At 34.9% G+C, this 25,801-nt stretch overlaps 1 protein-coding gene across 1 annotated transcript in view; it reads left to right on the top strand.

Moving 5' to 3' along the window:
- The first annotated feature begins 19,951 nt into the window (after positions 1-19,951).
- The window catches only part of zfh1 (Zn finger homeodomain 1), a 57,987-nt gene continuing 52,137 nt past the window's right edge, over positions 19,952-25,801 (top strand). The window contains exon 1 of the mRNA XM_036368103.2: positions 19,952-20,844. Coding sequence (XP_036223996.2) covers positions 20,748-20,844 — 97 coding nt within the window. The 5' untranslated portion in view covers positions 19,952-20,747. The remainder of the gene's footprint in view (positions 20,845-25,801) is intronic.

Raw genomic sequence — 25,801 nt, 5'->3', positions numbered from 1 at the left:
CAAAACCGTGTTATTTGTGCTTGAGCTTGTTTGATTCCGGTGAGGTATTTAAACACAAGAAAGCGTTTTCAAGTAATTACTGCTAGATTTTAGCTATCATACTTCAAAGCAAAGACTCGAATTTAACGAAGAATTATAACTTAATTTAGATTTGCTAAAATCAAACAACAGTTAAATAGAACCTTGTTCGACCACCATTTTGACTACTGAATATAATTAAATATATTTACTTTTGATCAGCGAACCACGACGCTAGTAATCTAACTAAGCTATTAAGTCATGTTTCTACCACCACTATTGAAACGCGTTTGAAAGCAGAGTATATGAAAAGATCCATTTTGAGATCTAGATTAAGCATAAGTTGATGACACATCGGTACTTAATCAGTTTAGTACCGAAACACCAATAAAAAGAGTTAAAAAGTAGCTATAATATATTTGGAAAATTCGCACACGTCACTCCTATGGTATTATAGAAAGAAGGTCCAAGTGAAACCGAGAAATCAAAGTCAAAGTGCTTAGATCTAAGCATAAGGATTAGTTTATGAGAAAATAAGTGAAAGTAATTTTTGTTCTGATTTTCGTTCAAATACATACTTATAAATCAATTGATTACAATTACATTAGAAATACTAAATCATCATCTCATCGAATGACAGGAGCTCAAAGTAGGAAGCTACTTATGGGTTTAAGTATTATCTATAGACATTGAAGTTCTATCCACAAATAGTTAATTTAGATCTCATCTGCAATACATACATTGAACTTATGGAACACAAAGTAGTCTTGTCTGTTGCAGTTTACTTCGTGGAATTTACTGAGAATCGGACCCAAAAATATTGAGAACTTTATCTTACAAATTCCTAATGCTCCAAATTTAGGTGTCCGTTGCTTATGGAAAATGGCCATTGATTTTTATGAAGATGTCTTCTCTAAACTGTGAAATTATTTATTTTCCAGTCTATTAGAAATCTCATGGAGTCAATTAAAACAGATAAATAAGAAAAAAGATTTTTCATTCTGGTTTCGCTTTTTTTAACAGCCATTTTTACGAGCAGTGTTTCTTTTTTCAAAATCTCTCTATATTTTTTCACAACCTCTCTACGTTTTTTTGTTTCTTTTTTCTACTAGGTTTTTTCAATATAACAGTTAACACACACCTGGTGTTGCACACTGAAATTGTCAGCGTGTGAGTTGAGAGTGAGCAATAAATAATAACAGTATCAAGGTAAATTTGCCTTTGACAATCTTGTTCGGAGTGGTTGACTGTCAGTTATGCCATTTCGCTTGCTACTCGTAGTGTTTTTTTGTTGTTATAAGAGTGGTTAGTGATTTTTACGGCTTAATTTTTTTGTTTTGGCCGCCAGCAAGTTGCGTTTTATTATTCCGACCAACCCAGATACACAATTTTTTTTCCGTTGTACAAATATATGTTTACTAGGATGAAGAAACGGTACATTTATTTGAGATTGTTTGCTTTAAAAGCATTGTGTGGAAATTCAGGAGGTCGTGTGCCATATGAAAACAATCGACAAATTGAAAGATAAGAGCAATATTTATTTACAAATCTATGTTACTCAGTTAGGATTGGTCCTGTAAATATTTGCTTGTAAAAAAGTAGAAATTTTGAAATCATTGCAAAGACAATTATATACAAAAATACTTCGTAGAAAATTATAAAATACATATGTATATTGTATGTATGTATGTATATATTTTACATAGATAAACGCGTGCAAGGTACAATTCAAAAGTTCCAGGACTTTTTAAACAACGTGGCTTCTAGTGGCGCCATCTGTCTGAAATTGTTATCCCTCAATTGTGTATTCTTCAGTGTTGTCGTATAAAATTTATATAACAGCTGACTTGTATAACAGCTGAGATATCGCGCTACATGTGACATTACATTTGTAGTGTCGGTCGAAAAATGAGCATCGAACAAAGAGCCAAACTTAAGTTTTGTTTTAAACTTGGTAAAACTTTTACCAAAACTCATCAAATGATGAAACAAGTTTATGGCTATGATTGTCTATCCCGTAGCCGTATTCGCGAGTGGTTTAAACGTTTTCAAAGTGGTCGTGAGGACATAAATGTGAAATGAGTCGAAACCCAAAAAATCGCGCCTGGAGAAGTAGAAAGTGAAGACAATGCTGATTTGTTTTTATGATTCCAAGGGTATTGTCCACAAAGAATTGGGTGGAACAAATGCTAAAACGTTAATGCGGTATTCTACCTTGGAGTTTTGAAGCGTTTGGTAGCACGTATTCGTCGCATTCGGCCCGAATATCGCAAAGATGGAAGTTGGTGTTTGTTGCACGATAATGCGTCGTCTCATAGATCGACGCATGTGGCCGATTATTTAACCAAAAATCAAATTTCAACAATCAACCACTCCCCGTATTCACCTGATATGGCACTTCTACCCTTTCGGAAAACTACATTTGGCCATGAAAGGAAACCGCTATGCTGACGTTGATGGTATCCTCAACGCTATACCGACAAGTGACCTAACAAAGGCATTCGATAACCTTCTTGAACGTGCAAAACGTTGTATTCAGGCGGAAGGAGACTATTTTGAAGGCGATAAATAAATTTTTCAAAAAAAAACAAATAATATTCGTTTTTTAATAAAAGTCCTGAAACTTTTGAATTGCACCTTCTATATACTTATTTATACTTTTTTGTACTCATAGTGCTCTTTCTCTTCCATACGGCTGCTAAAAAAATAGCAAACTCTACTATTTTAACAAATTCGGGGAGACCGATTAAGAAATTATCAAAAGTGTTTTATTGTGAACGGGCTCTTGAAGAATGCTAGGATTATATGCTAGTATATTCAAACAATCGCAGCCAACTTCACTAAAATTTCATACGAGTAAACGTCTCACCTATGATATAAATTTTCATAAGTCTTCATTTCTTAATTATGGTCTATGATGCAATGCTAAATTGTATGAAACTTGCCACCCCCACCGATATCACATGCCCATCTCTACTAGAATTACCGAGCTCTGCAAGCCGCTGCATTCAAATCCACGCAAGTTTATCAGCTGCCCGCGAACGTGCCATACTTTAACTGCCAAAAATCGCAAGGTTTAATTTATCCAGCTGGATGACCAAATAATATATATGTATATGTATAAATATGTACATATGTATACAGGCATAATTATGTTGCATGAAACGGTACCACAGTGTACAACTTTTTCCACTATCTCCGCTATTTTCACGATTTTTCAAGTGTTTCTACAATTTTCACCGCTAAATAAATGTTTACTTTCAGTTTTCCCCCTTCGCAGGATTCACTTCAAAATATCCCATTACAAAACTATTTAGCAATAATGCAATCTAGCCCAGTGTATTATTTACGAAAGCAAGCGTGTATGTGTGTTTGTGTGTATGTATGCCTTTAATGTTTTGAGCAGCGAAGTGGCTCGAGCCCGCCTCTATTGATAAAATCTGATCAGTTTACATGTTTCGAAGGACGAGCCAGCGAGAATATCATCTGGAGAGGAACGCATTGTTGCGCCATAAGTAAATATCTATCAAAACGCATTTGAATTCAGAAAAAGTATATGATAACTAAAGATGATTGATGCAGTATGGCCACGTATTAAAGTGCCTTACAAATGTGTTAAAAATTACTCGTTTTGGAATATATTTCAATATTTTGAAGTTGATTAAAATTTTCTGTTAATTGGAGCTTTTTAATTTTAAATCACAAACATATTTTGGTTATATCGAAAGTGTTTCAATTGAATATTTCTTTCAATTTCAAAAAAAATATTTTGCAAATTTATCCAATGTATGTACATATGTATGTACGTATATTTCTAAATATTTTCCGAAATTTTTTAAGTATATCCAGTATGTATCTATGTAGTTTCGGGGATATTTTTTGGAAGAACTTTTTAACTTACTGTAATCGTTTCCCAAAATTTTAAACGCATTTTTCAATGTCGGGGAGGTTTTTCCCCGAAATAGCTGAACCCATCGATTTGAAAATTTTGCACGACGTTTTCAGATACATATATTTGTTGGTTAATGATCGGAAATTAAGAATAATATTGTGACGAATACGGATGATAGAAAAAAATCGAATCGACGATAAATTTCTAGAAGCAATTAGACAGCGACTTCGTAGTTGTCAGAATGTTCTAGAGGCGAAGTTTTGTTAAAGATGTACTATAGGTATAAGGGCTGCTTCTAGTTAGAGTATTGTCGTGTTGAGAGCTATTGAGACATAAGCAAGAAGTTGTAAGCTCGAATAACGAGCAATAAGTGTTAAGTTCTTGGAATTGGAAATAAAGATAAGTGTATAGCCAGTGATCGAACTCAAGAGTGAGTTACAAGGTTAACGATTTATCGATAAACATAAATGATACACATCTTCACGAAATTTGGCGTGAGTTATTGTATTTTCTAGGGCAACAATGTAATCTCATATTAACTGAACGATAGGAAGCAAGTTCTTGTAAGGAGCTTCCAGAAAAGGTGCTTCTTTTCTGACTTCCAACCCTGAAATCGCCATACGATATGCTTTAATTAATAACAGTATCGTAGTCCAATTGAATAGTGTTCTTTTAATGTAAAAAATTAATGTTTTCAAATAAATTTTTGAAAAGCAAGTCCGAAAATCGACTTATTTTGTTAGAATTTTTATTCATTGTCATATGGCAACCTTTTTATTAAAGGATAATAAATACACCCTAACACACTCGTGTGCTGCTCATTTCAATCAAAAATATCCTTTAACAGTTTAAGTGACTGCTCAAATGCTTGTCAGAAACATATCCACAATGCAATTGTATGTGTATGTGTGTGCAATGAATAAATGGCAACCCGGTATAACGGACTACCTTAGCAAACATGTTTAGCGTACGCCAAAGTCACATGAAATCGAATAAATGCACATTTTCTTCCAATCTGAATATTTATGAATATTCAAATGTATTTACTATATATGTGTATTTATACATATACTTACATATGTATTTATGTGTTAATGTATGCGTGTATATTTTCGCGTGCACGCGCCTCCTTAGAGTCTAACGTTTCAGGTAGATTTCAATATTTTTGCACTCAGCGTTTTATTGTTGGAGTTGCAGCTGATGCTGACATATATTCTCTTCGGCAGCAGCCACAATAACAAGAACAACAACAATAACATTGCAATAAGCTGCGTGTATATTGAACGCATTTCCCCTGAGCCCGATTGAGGTTATGAATGAATCTGCTGAATATGCATAAGGATATCGGCAAGGACATCGACTGTTAGATTTCGGTTGTGAAGCCACCGAGCTGTGTGGCCGTTGTACGTGTTGCGAGTTGATGAAGGGTACGACACATCTTGCGCTCGTTGTTTGAATGGGCAAATGTCGGTGGCATTGACAGATCAATTGACATTTGTGGCACTATTTGCGGAAGATGATGTCTTTTTATTGTCATGCTTTTTGGCAAGAATACCGCTGCACACACACGCACTTCAAGTTTTGAGTGGCAGAAAAAGGATTGCAGATTAGGTTTTTTTTGTTGCCTTGGGGATTATCAAATATGAATATGAAGTATTTAGTGTTCTTTTCGAGTGATAGAATAGAGAGAATGAAGCGAACGATGGGCGCGTGATGGAAAATTGTCACGAGCTAGAAGTTTGCGCAAACATACATACATACATGTACTGTTACCCATTGAGACCATGCGTGTGAGCAGATGATTTCGTTGCCTTATACTTATTTTTGTTTCGACATTTGCTCTATTGCTGCTTTTGGCTGGAGTTGATGGATGGATGAGCTCATTATGGCATTTAATTGTTTGTAAGCGCCTGCGCCAATATAATAGGATTACAGTCTTATTGAACGGCCTACACTCCTATTAATTTTTAATGGAAATTATGAGGACGATTCTTTTTCACAGGAAGAACTGCTTGTACATATAAATATATTTATACCTATTTATGTATACATAAGTATTTCAATGGATCTTATTTCATTAGCTAGTGCGAATAGCATTTGGCGTACCAGTTTCGGTTTACGACTAAGTTCGCGCAGAAGCAAGCATGAAATAGTTTAGCATTTAAAAAAAATTTAAAAGAATTTAAGGAAAGAAATATATTTTAAAATGGACTGAAGAAAGTTTTATTAGGTTAGATGGCTGATGCCTCAATATGACAAGGCGATCTCATTTAGACTTCTTTCTATATTTTGGGCGGTTGTGAAACCAAATGAAAATTCCTGTAGTTGGCTATTAGCTTTCGACAAAGCGCCTTAAACCTATCACAAATCTGCTTAGGTGTTTAATGTAATGTTTTCGCTATTTCACCTGAATATCGAAAAGTATAAGAACCATGTTATTTAAGACTTCAAGCAGGAAACGCTGAGATGATTCTATCTCATCTCCTTCGAAGTAACTTATTTTCAATATTACCGCAGGAATGCCGATCGGACAGTGTCTGGTTAGAACTCCTGCAACTATTGAAAGATGAACTTTGCTGAGGACAAAGAGCTCACTATACCGCTTTCGATTTACCTTGGGTTGGAAAGATCAGTTGATAGTAGCTGACCCGCTTTTACCGAGCTCGCTTAGAGCCCAACCATCCAGTAGTGAACGCAATAAGACAGCGTAGCTCCTAAACGTTCCGATTCTGCAGCTAGTGAGACTGTAGTACCTGACCTAGCGAGCTTATCACGCTTGCAGTTCCTGCAATTCCTCTGTGACCAAGCACCCAAACCAGTCTAATCATGTAGTAACTCCTAAGGTTAGATGAGTCTGAACTTCCGTTCACTATAAGTATATCGACCGAGCTAAGTCACTACATTATAGGAGAAAGCGCTCCAAAGCAGTAGATCTACTACAACTTATGGAAAAGTCCACAAAAAACAAAATGCATTGATTATAAATATATTCAAGGTAATTAAAATTCCAAATTAAGTACATCTAGCTTCGCCAAAACGGTATTCTCAGTTCTTTTTTCATTGTAAAAATGTGACCAATATCTAAATGTTTAATATATAAAATAATGTACTAAGTATAAGCACTTTATCGCCGAACAAATATCAAATACATGCCCTTTTGTTGTGTTTCTCATGAAATAATAGTTCATACAAGCATTTAAAGTGGAATGCGAATATCATTTAAAAATACCTCAATCGAACAATATTCAATAATACATTGCGATAAAAAGTTTTAAAGACTTAAAACATTTAAGCTTAATCTTTAGTTTCCTGTAGAAAAAAAAATTATAAAATGAAAATAATTGAATACAAAATTCGCTTAGAACTCATTTGACGAAAAGCCGTTGTAATCTAATTTTTGAATTTATAAAAATAAAAAAATATTGCACTCTGACAGTCACACGATTCTTATCTACGATATAAGGGTCCCTCATCAATTAAGGTTCAATGTTTAGGCATTTCAATATAATTGTACACAAATACACAGTACATATATACATACATTTGGCACACAATGCGATGCTTATGTCATTTCCTCATTAACTTCATTTAATCCAATATTCAAAACTGATTTACTCACACTGCGTTTCTCACACTCCCACCGACATTTCTAATCAATACACGACACACACACACACACACACGCACACACACAAACACATACATATGCACAATGGGTTCTTTTTAAACCGCCCTGTCAACTCGACACACCAATGTAGAGCACTCAGAACTACCACCGACAACAAAAACAACACGCCAATATTGAGATACACGCACACAAACGCACAGCGGTTGCTGATCATTCAATTGATCCTCGACTTGGCGCGCCGATCGTGTGCTGAAACTCGAACTGCGGGTACCTCAAAATCAATACTCAGCCACATATCCTCTCATTAACGGTTTGTAACAAATCTGAAATAAGGAAACCTTTCAACACTTTAACTGTCTAGCGCAAACTTTGAATTTCACATTTAATTTTTTTTTTTCGTTTTTGAAAAACAATTTATTTCACTTAAGAATGCGATGAGTGTGTCGAATTCACCCTCAATAAAAGTGTTATGTGTCGTATGTGTGTGTCTGTGCCTGATATCTAAGCGCGCGGATCGCGCTCGGTCTCTGGCTCACATATTGGCGCCAGCAGAGGATCGGACGCGGTTTCTGAGGAACGTGAGAACGCCGCACACCCCTTTTCACTAATTTTCGCCACATTATTCGACTTTAAGTATGTACTCGTAGTAACGGCCACTTCACAATTAGTTACAACACAACAACAAAGCCACAAAATATCTTCATATTTCGGGGTTTAGTGAAGCCCGAAAAATATCCAATTAAGCTGCGATTGCCGTGAAGTTTCTTTTGTATTCAATTCAAAATATTCACCCTTTTTCTAGTGTGTCTCTAATCTTTCTCACAGAGTCAGAATAGCAGTATTATGTGGTATGTATATTTTTAATACTGCATGGTATTGTTGCTATTCGGAGCTATTTAAACCAATTGGAGTTAAACAATAGAATCCTGAAGAAATTGCGTAATTTAATTGTGTTGATTTTAAATTGATCTTTTATCTGTATAATTTCGCTGATTTGGTTGTACTTGGGTCTCTTCTACGCTTTCGAAGCAAGTTGTACCTTCTTCATCCGAGCCATTTGAGCTCTTGTACTTGAGTTCGATTGCACAGCGCTTTTCTTCCGAAGCCTATCGAAGTATTTTGAATGGCAATTATAAAATACTTAGATATTGTGCTTGACTTCAGCATTTTCTAGGCAACTTTAAAGTTTTACCGAAAGCTTTCTCACCTATGCAAAGTTTTTTTGCTATTTTTTTTTTCTGCTTTTGTGATGTTTGAAAGATTTTGTTTGCGATTAGCTGTAAATTCACTAGTATTTTTTTACCTCCTAACAATTGGACATTTCTTCACATCTTCATTTTCTCATTGAAATCAGGAAAATAACCGAGTTTGTATTGGGGCTTTAGAGGAATTCTTTTTAGCGAGTGTTCTTTTGTCTTTCGCTAACATAAGTGCGGAGCTATTGAATCACTAATTTGTTTTCCGAGTGGTAGTCGACATCGCGGTAATCCTATTCAAAGTCAAAGTTCAAAGTTTAGAGTAAATGCAGAAAAAGTAAAAACATTTAAACGGTTGTCGTGTATAAGGAACACAATAAAGAGTTTTTTCTCCGGCAGCATTACATACATACATATGTATGTAAATATGTATGGTGCATGTATGTAAGTATATATGTAGATAAATTGCGACAGCCTTTTCTGCTTTCTTTTCAGGACGACTGCCCATAAAATCAGAAACTCATACACATAACACTTAACTGCATTAGTCAGTTTGCGTTTCGATACCCGGTTATGTGAAATATGTATAAAACAAATTAATTTGAAACCACCATGTAGTTGTGGCTATTTTTAGTCGAAAATAGTTATTCTTTCCTTCTATATATATACATACGTACATTAGGGTGGAGCGAAACAAAATAATTTTTTTTGCCTAGCCTGGGGGTAAAATCTGTAGATTATAAAAAAAAAAAATTTTTGCACAAAAAAAAAATTTTTTAACACCTAGAGGCGCACTCAGTTTTAAAGTAAATTTTCGAGTTAAAATTTTTATTTCGTAAAAAATTTGTGTTGTAGGAGCTGTGGAGGGTCCCCAGGCTAAGCAAAAAACAAAAAAAATTCACTCCACCCTAATGTTCATACGTATAAGGAGTGTGTATTTATGTAAAACGTTATTTCACACATGAATTTTAGCCGTTAAATGCGCTTGTTGCGGTTGCACCCGCACCAGCACCGAGTCACTGCTTTGCGGGCTAATCGAAAGACGTGGTCACGAATTTACGACGCTATTTTTCCGAATGCTATTTCCCAGATGCCAGTGCTTGGGAAAACCGACGTCAAACATTCACAACGCCCAATTGAAAGAAAATGCCGCTATTGGTGAACTCCGCTTGTCCAGTTTCGAAATTTCATGCGACACTCTTACATATACATACATACATACAATCACTGATACATACATACATATGTACAAGTATAAGTACATAGAAAAATATAGAAAAAACAGTATTGAATTGCGCATGTTTTGTTCAAATTTTTAATTAGCAGTAAACTTTTGTTGTCATTAGTTGCACTTCCAGTGCATAACACTTACAGCATAAAAGAAACACACATACACACTCTTGCATACAACGTGGTCCACTTTGAAGTCGGATAGGGATGTCGCTTGTCGGTTTGATTGCTTCAAAGTGTTAAAAGGGGGCAATGCCCAGATTGGCTTCTACATACAGATATTTACATACATATTTACACACATAATTATATACATAAATACATACATATGTATGTTTGTATATGGATATAGCAGAGCATAGTAAGCGCGGTCGCATATATTGGAACTTCAAGTGTTTGTTGAAACATTGGCAAACCACAATTGAATTTCGAAACTCTCCCAACCACACAGATTTCACACTTTATGTGACAATATAATATTCTGAGCATTTTTAAGCACATACATACATGCATACATATTCGTACATATACCTATGTACGTCTGTATGTGCATATGCTTGTCACTTGAATGCATTCTAAGTGAATCCGAAACGAATTATTTTGCATGGGAAAAAGTTGCCAGGAATAAATGGAAATACAAACATATGTACATAGAAATGTGCATGTACATATGTATGTATTATCTCTCTCTGATTGACTTCATGCTGATGAATGGCCTAGTAAATATTATAATTGAAGTTTCAAAATTATAACAATTATGCTTCTGCATTTCTAAATCTAATAAAAACTAAAAATATCTTCTATATGAAGTTTTTTGTAATCATAAAGCAAAGAATTGCTGAAGAGTTAGAAGTTTGCCACTCGTTATTTTCAGTCAAATATTTATGTAAGTACTACATATGTATATTATTTATCTAATTTGTCACACCAAACTTTACTGCCAATTATATACATATTTAGTTAAGAAGAATACGAGTATTAAAGGATATTTTCTTTAATACATAAACATATGTATGTACATATATACATATACATACATACATATATGCTCAGCCTAAAAAAAATAGAGTTTATTTGGGATATTAGAAGGTAAGTTCATAAAAAACTTCGCGAAAGAAACAAATATTTTGTACAAGATAAAAACCAAAAACTAGGTTTTCTGAATTTTTCACATACATTTTGAGGTTATGTGAAAAAAGTCTCTATATTGCTAGATAACTTTTTTCTAGAGGGCTCCTTGTTTTGCCGGAAACCGAGATAAAACGTTTTTAACCCTTAAAAATTTACCTCAGATCGCCCGTAAATTATTTAACTCTTGCAACATGTTGCTACAGTATAATAGTTTTGTTCAACGGTTGTTTGCATCACCTAAAACTGATCGAGTTAGATATATTGTTATACTTATATATATAAATTATCAGGTTGCTGAGACGAGTTGAAATCCGAGTGACTGTCCGTTGGTCCGTCCGTCAGTCCATGTAAGCGATAGCTTGAATAAAAATTGAATCTTAATGAAACTTGGTTAAAAATAGTAAGGTCGATTTCGTAATCGGACCATTGCTACGCCATTAATCGAGAACCTATATTTTACCATAATTAAGCCGAAAATTAAGATATAAAACCGTTATTTGCTACAACGAATCGCAATAATGAGGGGTAAATTTGGCTTGAAAATTGTTTAAAAGTGGGCACGGCCCCGCCCCAAACTATTCAAGCTATATCACCCAAGTTTGCACAGAACATAAGTATCATTTCCACATCGCTTGCGACAGCATGAAAATAAGTGAAGTCCGATGATAACCACGCCCACTCCCCAGAGAAAATTTTGTTTTCAAAAATTATCTAACCTTCTCTAAAATATACATACATTTGTAAGTATTTCCACATTTTTGGTAATCATAATATATGTATGTATGTATATACAAGTATACTGAATAAGTCTCTTAACCCCCTTTCAACATCAATTTGTAATAATTTTTTACAGTGTATCAGCGATCCACCTCAAATCAGGTGCGCAATAATTATTCCAGTTTTTACACTTCGCACGCAAACAAACAAGCAATTAATGCATGTATGTATGTGTGTGTGCGCGCTTGTTGGCTCCCCCTCCCACAATATGTATGCTCAATACCTCAAACAACAATAATATTTTCTCACGCACACCACAAACGCGACGAGCGCGAGAATGAGCATCGATGAATCGGAAGCTCCACCCCTAGCCCCAATGTGGGCAAGATACACAAACAAACACAGTTCATACATACAAACATACATACATATGTGCATATGTGTGCGACACACGAACTTTTGTGAGACAGACGACTGAATAATTGAGCGTTACATTAGTGATTTCGAAATATTTTTCTTTTAATTGTATACCGTACGTTTTTTGTTTTTGCGGCTGCTGATATTTAGAGCAGTCGTAGTGTAGTTGTTGTTGCTTTGTTATCTTAATTTTTACCCAATGTTTAATCGGCTATGGGTTGTTGTTTTCGTTTGTCGCCGGTGATATGACGCACATTTTGTTTTTATTGTAAAAAATGAAGTCTTTTGTTGTTAAAAATGTACATAAGCACATTCATACATACATACATACATACATATGTAAGTAAAAACACACATTACATATAAGGTATTACGTGTTTTTGTTGCTTTTCAATATCTACGAAAGTTGTTGTAATTCCGAAAAACTTTTAAGCATTGCATTGTAAGCCCGTTTTATGTGTACATATGTATGTACACATTTAATTTATTTGTATATACATATGTACATGTCATACTCGTCTCTGAATTTCTTACTCAAGTAGGTGCATTTTTTTGTTGTTTTCCCTCTTTTTCACATGGATGTTCATACATACGCACATAGAGTATTATACTTTAGTGGTATAAAAGATGGACCTCGGCATTTCAACTGATAAGCAACACCGTCGCTTGGCAAGTAAAGTTCAAGTGGTTGAGGAAAAGAGTAGCGAAGAAATTATTTTCATTTCAACGGGTGAAATGAGGAGGTGCATTCATATGGCAGCACCATACGTATGTACATATTGTATGTATTCATATGTTTTTGTTTTACGAGGATGAAGCATCGAACTTTGTGTCGAACTTTAATCCAAATTAAAACTCCTACCGTCAAGTACCGATCCCCTAGGTCAGTATTCCGTCGGGAGAATGTTTGAGCAATGCTGTTGGTCTCTGCATCCCGCCCCGTGCAATGTTTGTCGCCAAACTCTTCCCTTATGAATTAGTAGCTTTGGTATGCGTTTGTTTGATCCGCGTTCTAGAGTGATCGTTAAGTTTTGGAGTTCTCTTCTCTTCACGCTACTCTCGGGTTCTTCTGGTGACTATTTCGCACACCACATTCCATTTAACTTTTGATTCAATCATTTGGTAAGTTTTCAGGTGTTCGGTCTATACCTAATGCACTATCGAGGTATCGTCTCTCTTGCGCATATTGCGGACAATGGAATGACGTATGCTCTACATTCTCTATTGTCTCGCTCCCGAAGTTATCGCTTATTTTATAATTTTCATGTTGGAAACGTTTCATATAGGTATGTATGCTTTGAATCAGCCACGGCCTGTGAGAATTTGAGTTTAATAACAATCTTCCTCGCAGTTAATGTTATGAATCAGTCGGAACGTCCAACGTCTTTTTCGATTGACTTCCCATCGTCTTTGCCAACTATCCACCGTCTCTAATAGAGCATTTCCTTTTACGGTTCTGGGTGGTAAATCCGTTAACGGCTTTTTAATATCTGTGCCTAATAAATCTAATGGGTGTAAGCCCGCAATTACAAGGACAGCATCTTCTGAGACTGTACGAAACGCGGAGCATAGAGTATGAGTGAACAAGTGGCATAAATGGAAAAAAGACCACGTCAGTAAGATTTTATGTCGAGTGTTTTTGAAACTTTTTAACAGGTGTTTTTCAAACCATGCCAATCACTAATTAAAGATATTCTTGCACTAGTTATAGCAACAATATCTTCTATGTGCTTAGATATCACCAGAAGAGCAATGTCATCTGCAAATCCAATGATGTGAACAGTTTAGAGCACTTTAAGTCGCAGTACTCCGTCGTACATTATGTTCCAGAGTAACGATCCGAGTACAGATCTTTATATTCCTTATAGCCGATGCTTGTGTAAAAGCTTATAATAAAGGTATGGAGGCACAGAGAAACTTTTTAAGGCAGTCAATATGCTATGCCAGGATGCTGCGTTAAAAGCATTTTTAACGTCGAGGGTTACAGCCATACAATATTGTATAGTGCCGCCATTCCATCGTTTTCCACTAATGGCCTTTTCGGCCAGTGTCTTTACTAGGGTCACCGATAGCGCATCTTGCCTTACTGAATCCAAACTGATTCGAGAGTATAAGCTGCTAGCGTCATCGATTGCTTTATTTAGGCGTTGGTACATAATTCGCTCAAGGATTTTTCCAGCTTTCCAGCGGAGTTTAACATGCAGAGTGCTCGGAAATGGGACGGGTCTGTCAAAGGCTTGTAATATTGGATGCTGCTTTTTCCATAGCTTTTTGGCATGCATGTGTCATACATAATTCGGAAAGGGTCTTTGTTCTTAATAATCGCTGTTTTCAGCGCTATATTAGGCTATATTCCATCTGGGCCAGGAGCTTTAGTTCAACCGGTCACATGCTTCTCGAACCTCTTCGTTCGAAGCAGACGGCATATCTCTTCTAACTATATAATGTCTTGATAAAGTTGGGGTCGGGTTAGGAAGAATACCGATACTATTCTTTTCAGGATTAAGAGGGAGGTTGGCATTTGTCCAAGAGAACGGAATTTTGCCATTACCATCTTATATGCGTCTCCTCCAGGCGTCAATATTGTCGCAGAGTTTCGGTAATCATTCTCGTTTGCTTTTCTTAATAAGTTGGGTTAATAGCTTCCTCTTGCCGTTGAAAAGTCTTTGTAGGCGTATATGTTCAGGGGTGCCACATGACCTTTGATATGAACGTCTTGTCTGCTGGCATTCTTTTCGTTTCACCAATATACACCCTATATGTATGTATGTATATATGTAGGTATGTATATATGTACATATATACCTGCAGTTGCTCTGTATAATAAAAACGAATGGATATTTGTATGTAAGTATGTATTGTATACTTATATAATAAATATATATACGAGTATATAATATAATGTACGAACATATTAATAATCACTATTACGTGGTTTTAATGATTATTCATATACAAATGTACATAAATAGTATGTTTGTATGTGTATGTGTGTATGTAAAACGGTCCACTACTTCAGGACGTGCAAGTGCGGTACAAAGGTTGCATTTTATCGAATTTAATGTAAATTAAATTTTATTCTGAAACAACGGCGGCAATGTGTTGGTAAACCCCAATGACTTCTCGGAAATTATTCTACAATGAAAAATGTTATTTATAAAATATTAAACGGTAAATACATAAGTATGGACTTACATACGGAAATATTTATAGGTAATCAGAATTCTTTTTCACACATGCTTGAATGCCGATAAAAAATCTTCAGTGAAAATGGAAATGAATTAGAAATCTATTCGAATTTGATATACAGACACATGTAAGTATGTATGTATGTTGTAATGCATATAATGGAAAACAAGGAAGGGCTAAGTTTGGGTGTACCCCAACATTTCATACTCTTGCAACTTGCCAGGATCAAAACCGAGTAATGCCTTCAGGTGTTAGCAAAACTTTATGTTAAAAATGTTGCGAAAGACTTCAACATTCATTGTTCGACGAAATCGTGAATGAAGAACAATCTAATTTGTATCTTAGCCAAATTATATTAAAATCATCATCAAATAAAACATATCTGACTTAAACTCAATTGAAGAGGCTAAATTTATTATACTAAGATGATGTGCATAACGTCAACCAAAGAATCGGAATTTATTACATTAGTGGATATGCGGTTTGAACCAAGGTCTGAACCAAGGTCTGAACCAAGGTATGAACCAATTACATTTATATAATATTAAGCGACAAACCACATATGTACATACTTTTTAAGTAAACTTCTCCACTTAATTTCATTAAAATATCACACATTTTGACCATCTAAACGGTTTAAAGACTAGTGGGAGGTCGGAAAACACTATAAGTATGTATATTGTGGCAGAAAAGGTCCGGGCTGAAACATATTTTCAAGCAATTTTATAAATATTTATATAACTCATACACTGACCGACATATTTGGCATAAGGTTTGCTAGAATAACGAAAATAATATTTAGTATAAATAATTTTAGATACTTTCGGCATTAAACTAAAGTATATCCCCTATTATCGTCCAGTTACTTTCGCTGAAATGTCTTACATATTGACCGATATATATGTTGTAAAGCCAACCGGAAGTTTGAAAATCTTATATTAAATATTATATATGGGAGATAGGTATAGTATGGACCCGATCTTTTTGTTGTTTTTTTGGCATTACTACATATTCTTATCAGAAAAAGATGCATTCTGAGTTTAATTAGGATACTTCACATACCATCACCAATATATAAGAAGTAAAGTCAGCCGAATGTTTAAAAATCTTGATATTAGTTGTAGGGGGGCGAGGGCACCCGAATTCACCCGATTTTATCCATTTTAGGCACAAAGATGCACCTTTATTAGAAAACGCCCCTTTTTGCAGATAAAAGCGGTACAAAGTCAGCCGAAAGTTCGAAAATCTTTCTATTAAGTACATTGATTTCGTGGTTTTCGATTGATTTCGCCCATTTTCGCACCGTAATATAGAAATGTCAGTATACTCGTAATATTACCTACCGAATTGGGTTGAAAGCGGTCGAGTAGAAGATATGGGTTTTCGCTTAAATGTGGGTGGTGATACGCCCGTTTATTAAAGTTAACACCAGCTCCTCTAAAGATTTCGGTGCAGATTCAGCGCACTTTTAGTAGTTTTTAACAAAACCGTTATATGGGGAGTGGGCAAGTGGTCGTCTCCATCAAATTGCACTTTTATAGCTTAATTTGGAGCTTATTATTGCATTTTATAGGCTTTCGATTAATGGCGTTATGTGGGCGTGGTAATGGTCCAATTTCGCCCAACTGCAAAATCAACCCTTCTTAGGCGCCAAGGTACATATGTAACATGTTTAATCAAGATATCTCAATTTATATGAAAGTTATTGCTTGCACGGACGGACGAACAGACAGACAGTCACTCGGAATTCAACTCGTTTCGTCATCCTCAGCAATAATGTAAGTATACTAAATAACTCCTTATATCTCGATTAGTTTTGAGTGAAAAAAACTATTATACTCAGTAGCAACATGTTGAAAGAGTATAAAAATGCATATTAAGATAAAATTCGGGCATGAGACATTGCGGTTTATTTAAAATAAATGACAAGGCATTTTGGACTCTTCAGAATAAAATGAAAACATTCACGTTTTTATTTAAAGTCTACAATATTTGATTGTTAAAAAAAACATGCATACTATATACTTACATAAGTAATACATACATACTTATGTAAGTACATAGTATGTATGTTTAATTAAGAAACTTAAGTGTCTAAGCCTTCCTGGTTTTTTGTAAGTATATCCATCCTTGCGTCCTCATTTTTCTTCATACATGGATCTACAACCATATGAGATACACATAGCCAATAAAGTCTGCGTTCACCCGACACATTTTTTTAAGCGAAGTAAAAACACAATGTAAATAGGTAATTCAGTTCAAATTTTCAGCAGGTATTTCTTCTTTATATTCTTAAGTTCAAAATGCAAGAACAAAAATGTATAATCCTATTTTCATTTTTGTGATAACGGGATTTTAGTGTAAGAACAAGGAAAAAGAGGCACCATTAAGTCTGCGTTCGGTTAGCTTGAATTGGAAATACCGTTACTTCTCATGAATTTAATTTTTATTTATTACTTTTGTAACTAATTTTAAAGCTGAACGCAGACTTAATGGTGGATGTTTATTTCTCCTTACACTAAAATCCCGTTATCACAAAAATGACCTATTTACACTGTGTTTTTACTTCACTTAAAAAATAGTGTCAGGTAAACAAAGTAGTGTATGTAAAATGATTACATACTCTTGTCTGTTTACATTATATACTACTATACTATTTTCATAGTCACTTCAGTTGCTAGTGGTTGACAATGAATTTCCTAATATTGCACCATATGGTAAAATAGCAAATACGCCAATAATTTCGGTTGTCATTACGTTGAATAATGACGTAAAGTTAACATGACGGCTAATAACGTAAAGACAGAGAATTTCTCATTAACATGCTCTGGTAACGATATGCTGCTAACAGACGCTAAGAGAGCATTTTTTAACAGAAAAACGTTTGGTGCTGATCGGGGAGTTGGCATTTTACGATAAAATGCTTAGGTAATATCTTTTGTATGTTCAGTATTAAATTTCACTAAATTTGCTCTATATTCCGAAAATTAATTTACAAAATTTAAAATCTTGTCGCTTTACATAGTATTACCGGAATTTAATTTGCCATTGGCACAATTTTTATAAAACGACCACTTGTTGCTCGCTTACTTCACCAATTTTCACGTTTATACATACATATTTCCATTTTAATGCTTTTGAATTCTACACCACACCATCAGGAACTCACGAAATTTAAATACAACATTTAGCTTTCAGAAAAATGAATTTTTTTACCTAAATCAGTTTTGCTTTTAGTAACGACAACAAACGCCGCAATTTCTATGGATCTCCCGATTAAAAAAATGATTTTAAAGCAGAAAAATGTATGAACATACTTGCATACATACAAACATTCTTAATAAAGTAAATTTTTTTCGTACTAAATAACATCCATATTCAAAATCAAAAAAAGGTGAAGTCAGCCTTGTAACGGCTATGTTAATTCTAGCAACAACATTGCCAGTTCGTGTCCGAACGTGTTCTCCCTCTCTGTTATATAGACGAATGCTTGAAATTAACGTATGCGGGATGTCGGAGAGCTTCACCGGCAGCGAATTTACGATTTTTGTTGCTCTGTATATGCAGAGAATCTGAGAGCAAGCAATAAAGCAACAAAACCATGCACAAATTTGTATGGCAATAGTACCGTTATCGCCAGTAGCAAAAACAACACCACAAACGCCAACACAACTACCACCACAACTAACCCCAACACCAGCACCTTTCCACCACCAAGCCCAGAGAATATTATACACCTTGTGGCTGAAGAGCGACGCCGCCCTCTCAGAAGACTGAAAATATTATAAAATAAAGTCGGCGGCGCGGCCAACGGCACAATCAACAAAAACGCAAAGCAGCGCTACGAATTGAATTGGTACGTGAGTGTTTATGTGTGTGTACGTATGCAAGTAAGGATGTGTACACCATATGTAGCTGTGGATTACATACATACGAATTATGGTGACAGCAAAGGTAGCAGAAGAAACGCTGAGCAGCAGTTTTTGGTTTCGTAGTGGCTGAGACACCAACAGATGTGCAATACAACGGTACTCTGCGTAGCATAACGGTGTACGCCCGTGTTTTCTTCTGTTTATTGCTGAGCAAACAGAAAGAGCACGGAATAAAATTGTTTTTTTTTTTTTTTTTGCTGGTCGGACACTGAGCACACGACAGTCAAAACTTAACAGAGCGACGAATTATGCTGTTGCTTGGTGGTTGTTGTTGGATTAGTGGTGGTAATGGCCATTTTTCTTGTTGCTACAGTGGGTAGTTCTCGTATGCGCTATCGCTACTGTTAGAACCCATCCCTTCTAGTTCCAATTTGGCACAGCTCTGCGACACGCATACTTTCACACACAAGCACCAAACATGGCATGCCGTGGTAGCGTCTTCGCCAACGCCGCTGCCAACTGGGACGAAGCCGTTGACGGTATACGCAAGCCGATTGCTGACTGCGGCCGCCAGCAGTCACGCAGCACAGCAGAGCAGCAGCATGCTTGCGGAACAGCCACACAAAAATCATCACAAGATATTGTAGTAGCGACCAGAACGTCGCGCGTTCAACACACACGTTGTTCCCAAAAAATAATTTAATTCAAATTCATTTGAAAGCAAATTGAAACCTTGGATTTCACTATTTACCAGATAAAGTGTTGAAGAAATACTAAAAATGCCGAATCGGAAAATATTGTATACCATATATATACGGCTATATGAAAAAATTGTTCAGTAAGAATAAACAGTGAATACAGTAAATAGCAAAGCCAAGGTGTTTAGCGCTGAAAATTCGCAAGAAACGTTAAAAGGTAAAACTGAAAACGCGTGTTTTAAAACGTTGAAAAAAAAACGTATGTTTTTCGCGTGTAAAAGCAGAAGTGTCACACTCGTAGCTCCACGAAACAACCGGTTGCTTTGACGCTACTAAATAACGAAAACATTGAAGTAAGCTTATGAAATTACAAACTGAAAGTGTCATAAATAAATTGTTAAAGTGCAAACATTTAGCACACATTGTGCATTTTTGGTAAGACCCAATCAGTTAGAGTTACATACATGCGTACATACATCTATAAGTGAGCAACAAAACTAGCAGTTTGTATATCTGCTTGCCACGCCGCCATTTTCCAATGAAAATCAAGACATCAACCAACAGAAAACTTCCAAGCGTAAAAGTTAGAAAATAGAAATTCTCATTGGTTGATTAAATTAATAACTAAATAAATATTACTAAGTGCAATAATGCTCTAACACGCTCAATAATAAAGTGTAATTGCCGCCGCTCTTGCTAATATTACTTAGCAAAGAATAAGCACAAAAGTCCGCGTGCAAACAAAGAAATCTCATTCCAATGTTGTCTTGTCTGGTGCCGTCGTCATCACGTTTTGGCCAAGAGGATAATATAATAAACCAAAGTATGCCATCATCACCAGCGTTCGCCGTGCAATGTAAGTAAACAAAATTACTCACATACATACATATGTATCTATCAGCTAATTGTATCATTAAGCATACACTTCCTATTTGAGTGAAATTGGTAAAATTATATTAAAAATTTGTTCTTATAACAAATCGCAGGTGCTTAACAGAAAATTTTTTAATACAGTTGGATGACACATTTAGTCAATTCTTCATTTTTTTTTTGAATAATTATTAGCCAAAAAAGAGCCTTTGTGCTAAATATATTTATTTACCTTATGATTTATATTATACATTTGTTTTCCACTTGTGGAATTTAATTAGACAGTAAACGTAAACGGCTTATCATTCAGTTTTCGTATCTAATATTTTTATTAATAATAATATAATAATAAAAAAATACATTACAGGTACATAAGTATAAGTGTATAACTTCATATTATTACATAAATATTCTCTTCTGCGCTGACTTTTTCATGTTTTCCTCCGGTTATCTTTACTGATTCATATTGTCAAGATTGTTCAAAATATTTTTTTAGCTTTTACTTGTTTTTTCGACGCGTTATCAACAGACTTTTTAGAATTTCTATTGAACTTTATATAACCCGCGCTGCAGTGCAATATTTGCTCCGACAATCAAATGGTCTATCACTTTTAATAGTGATTTTTTCTTCGTTAATTTAGACGTAAACATTCATCAGCAATTGCCGACAGGCGATTCATTCATAATTCTCAAGAACCATTAAATCAATTTTATACATCCGTGCATACATATGTATGTATGCATATAATATATTTATTATTATTTATTTATTTCTAATGCATTTTATTGCAAATATTTTATCAGTTGTTACTTATTTAGTTTATATGTAGACATATATTTGTATGTGTGTTTGTAATTCTTATACAAATTGCCCCTATTGATTATCAGATTTACTTACTCAGCTTAATGAAGGTACAAAAGTGTGTTGTTTTTGCAATAGACCTATTTCCTGTCAACAAAGCTAATCAAATTATACACTGGTTTATTGATTTATTACGATATTAGAACGGTATATTTACAGTTTAATTCAATAATTAAATACAAAGAAATTTGTAAAAATAAGAGTTTACAATTCAATTAACGTTCAAAAAGGGAAGCCTCTTCGATTCGCCAGAAAATTACCGAGTTGAATTCCAAGTAACAGACTGTTCGATTCGACGCTATATAAAATACCAAAGTGAAAGTATTTAAAAGAAAATCTTTCAAAATCAAACATATAAAGGAAATCAGATTTAATGATTGCTACAATTTAATTATTTGGTCTTATTGCAACCACTAGCAATTATAAAATACGTTATATAACTATTTTACTTCTCAAGTGATTTAATCAGTTTCTTAATCTTTAATCTACATTTTTTTATTAGTAAAAAAAGCAACCTTTATATAACTGATATATATGTGTTTGTAAATTTATGGGCTCAACTCCCCAAATACAATAGTTGGCTTCACAGGCATTAGTCATCAGTAATTCCTAATAATTTGGCCAATCGCTGGCGGCTCAAATTAATCAAAGCAAACAACTGCCTACATACGTCACGTAAATAAAAGCACGTCGCTCATGTTAATTATATAATTACTCATATGTATGTTTTTTCAAGATCACCACTACCCGATGTGTGGTCCTTAAATTTAGCGCTGAGCGTCAAATATACAAAGACTCGCAAGCGACCGATCAGCATATTACATTTAAAACATACACAGCCATATATTGCATACAATATAACCAAAATCGTATTCAGCGTACATAAGTATGTATGTGTTGTTTGGTTGTGTGTATATACGAAAAATTCACCTTAAACCGTAGGAGCAACAGTACAAACGAACAAATTCACCGTCTGATCACCAGGCATCAAATTACAGATCGCAAAAAGACGCGCTGTTTCGTACGGTGAGGCAAACAACAACAACAACAAAAACCAAGAACAATAATGGAAAGAGTTTTAGTTTGAGCCAAGCACGCTTTTGTCAACACCGCCTGCACATAAAACCGAGTACACTAAAGTGTTCCACACACACATATATACGAAGCAGTTCGTATCTTTAGGTGGTATACAATGTTACCTCAATGCGATAACTCTTGAAAAAAGTACAATAATAATAATAAACACCTTAAATGCTGCTTCAACAAAATTATCAGCCGAGTAAGGGCATCACGATGAGCAGCCCCGAAAACAATAATTGGAAAACACTTTATTTGTAAACAAAAGATCATTGAATTTATAAACAATTATTTTTTGTTGTGCATGATTGTTGTTGGAGGGCCTTTCAACTCGTTCTCGGTAAAGTAAAATATACCCCTTGCAAGCAGATTTGTTTACACTGCAGCAAAGTATGATACGGATGTTTGTTTGTAGGCGAAACTGTCGTTTTCTTTATTGGAAAACAATGAAAGACTTTTTGTTACTTGAGTCAGGAGTGAGTTGAGGAGTTTTGAAAGGTAGTGAAAAAGGTGTTTTGAAACGTGTGTTTCTATCATAGTTAATAAAGTGGTTACAATTTTATAAAATTTATTTTGTTTTTTTCTATCAATTATTTTAAAATTATATTTTGATAGACTTCTCATATTAGCATTAAGCGCATTTTTGTATACAGATTTAGCAATACCCTTAATATTTCTCTTTTTTTCTTTAGTTTTGACAGGCTCCTTATGTTTGCACTTAGCACATATTTTTTTATACAGATTTGGGAACATATTTAAAATTAAAAAAAATTTTAAGTTAGAGTTTATAGTTGGTTTTAGTTGAAAAAGAGATACAGATTTTTATTATTTTTTCATTGGCAGCTTTAAGTTTTGTATATTAAAAAATCACGCAAAAATTTTTAATTTTTTATTTAACCATGGTCGAAAGTTAGCAAAATATGCTAGTTATGAAAAAAATATTAATAAATATGATGCAATATATTTTATTTTTCATTTTGTAATAAGTTATTTTTTAGTAAATATATAATTATAGTTTTTATATCAAATGACATATGTTTTTATCATAACTAAATTACAGAAGACTTTTAATCAAAAAATTTTGGATTACATTTTTTTTGTGTAAATTTTAGATATTTTTTTTTTTATAATTTACGTATTGTTAGAAAAGTATTTTCAAACAATTCCATAATTTTAATAATTTGCTATTTTACATATATATGTATCTATATATATATCAATCTATTAGTATATACATATGTATGTGCATATATTTAGCGCACTTATGACCAGACAGTTTTTCATATCTAGATAATTTTTGAAAAGCGCATAAATCAAAAATTATGAAAATGCTTTTAAATGTTTTCGCTGAGCTTCGTGTAAAACTGCTTGTAGTATTTTAATGAAAAAAATATATTTTCAAGAAAAACGCATTTGAACGTTTTTTTTTTTTTTTTTGTTTTTTGTTTTTTTTTTTTTTTTTACATTTGCACGCATACTCATCAAGAAACAAATGAATGTTTGAATATTTTATGGCTCTTGCGCTTGCATTTCTTCGCATTGTGTAAATGTGTGTGCTTTTGGGCTACTCCTCATAGAAGCTGGCCAATTGAAATGTTATTTATTCACACACATGCGCCAGCAGTGCGTTTGTGTGCACTTATTTTGGCAGCCATGTGGCTAATTTCATTTAATGCCTTCTCACTTTTTTTTCACTCGCCACAAACGTTGACAAAGCGCGGCCAGTGCAAAAACATCGCTTGCCGGTGCCGAAAAAAGCGAAGCAAATTGCCTGCAAATTGTTAATTTTAATTGTTATTGTCACAAAATATGTATTATTTTTTCAACAGCGACAATTTGCGACATTAACGCACATATGTATGTATGTGTGTTTGAATTAAAAAAAAACATTTTTAATTTTATATATCTGCACCTTAGCGGCGTTTAAGCATTTAAGCAGCCATTAATGACACCATCATTTTAGGCGCCATTGCCGACATGCCACGACAACCTGTTAAACCGTATAATTTGTTACGTTACCAAACAAGTGAAACGGCTGCACACATAGGTATTCATGTGTGTGTGCCTATGGCCAATTCACACATACACAGTATTGCCATTGTATTGATATTGGTAGCACCTCCTACCAATTACAAAGCCAAACGGCAGCCACGCAAGTCAAACCACAACTAAAGACACATTCACACACATACGCACATATGTAAGTTGAAACAGAGAAACAGACAGAGTGCACCTGCGTCGGCAACCTTCCGCACCCACAGCAAGTAGACAGCGATCCGCAAACACTGGCTTGTAGACAGGTAGCCAGCCAACAGGTTTTAACCCTCATTGTGCTCAAACAACACCAACTCACACATACACATAAGTATGTCGCACACAGACAATAGATAGACTCACCTTTGAGTGTATTATGGCTTGCGGAGGGTTTTGACATGCGCACGCGAACAGGTACACAACGGCGGCTTGGCCAGCCAGGGTCTCTTAGCAAACACACATGCTAACTTTGCATTATGTCACGTGACAAGCGCAGCGCACACCTGTGTACGTAGAGTCAATAGCTGTGCCGCCTGCAGTGTTACCGTTTGAAATGTGTGAATGGAGTTGTTGGCAGGCAGTGGCAGACAGCCGAAAAGGTAAATAAACCGAAATGCGGGGAATCCACAATTTATGACCAGACAACGGTCAAACAGACGGTGTTCCACCGGCGAACCCGTTAAAAAGTCAGAGCAAAGACAACAAGAAACATGACTTACACGCTTGTCCGTGGTTGGCAAACAAGTGTGTGTGTGTTTTTGTATTTGCTGTTGTTTTTGGTGTATATGCTTCTGTTGTGATTTATGTTTGTTTGTGTCTCGTTGCTAATGTCCGCTCAGCCTCGCTTTTGTGTTCCTACAAACAGTGGTGATGTTGTTTGTTCACTACCGTTACGTTTACCTTTGTTTGCTTTTGTTTTTGTGGTTGTTTTCGTTACACTTGTCATAATCTGTTTGTTGTGTCCTCGGTG

Source organism: Bactrocera oleae, chromosome 2, assembly GCF_042242935.1.
Source record: "Bactrocera oleae isolate idBacOlea1 chromosome 2, idBacOlea1, whole genome shotgun sequence".
In the NCBI taxonomy this organism is placed as follows: domain Eukaryota; kingdom Metazoa; phylum Arthropoda; class Insecta; order Diptera; family Tephritidae; genus Bactrocera; species Bactrocera oleae.
Note: the sequence above shows the minus strand (reverse complement) of the source record. Positions and strands in the feature narration are given on the sequence as shown.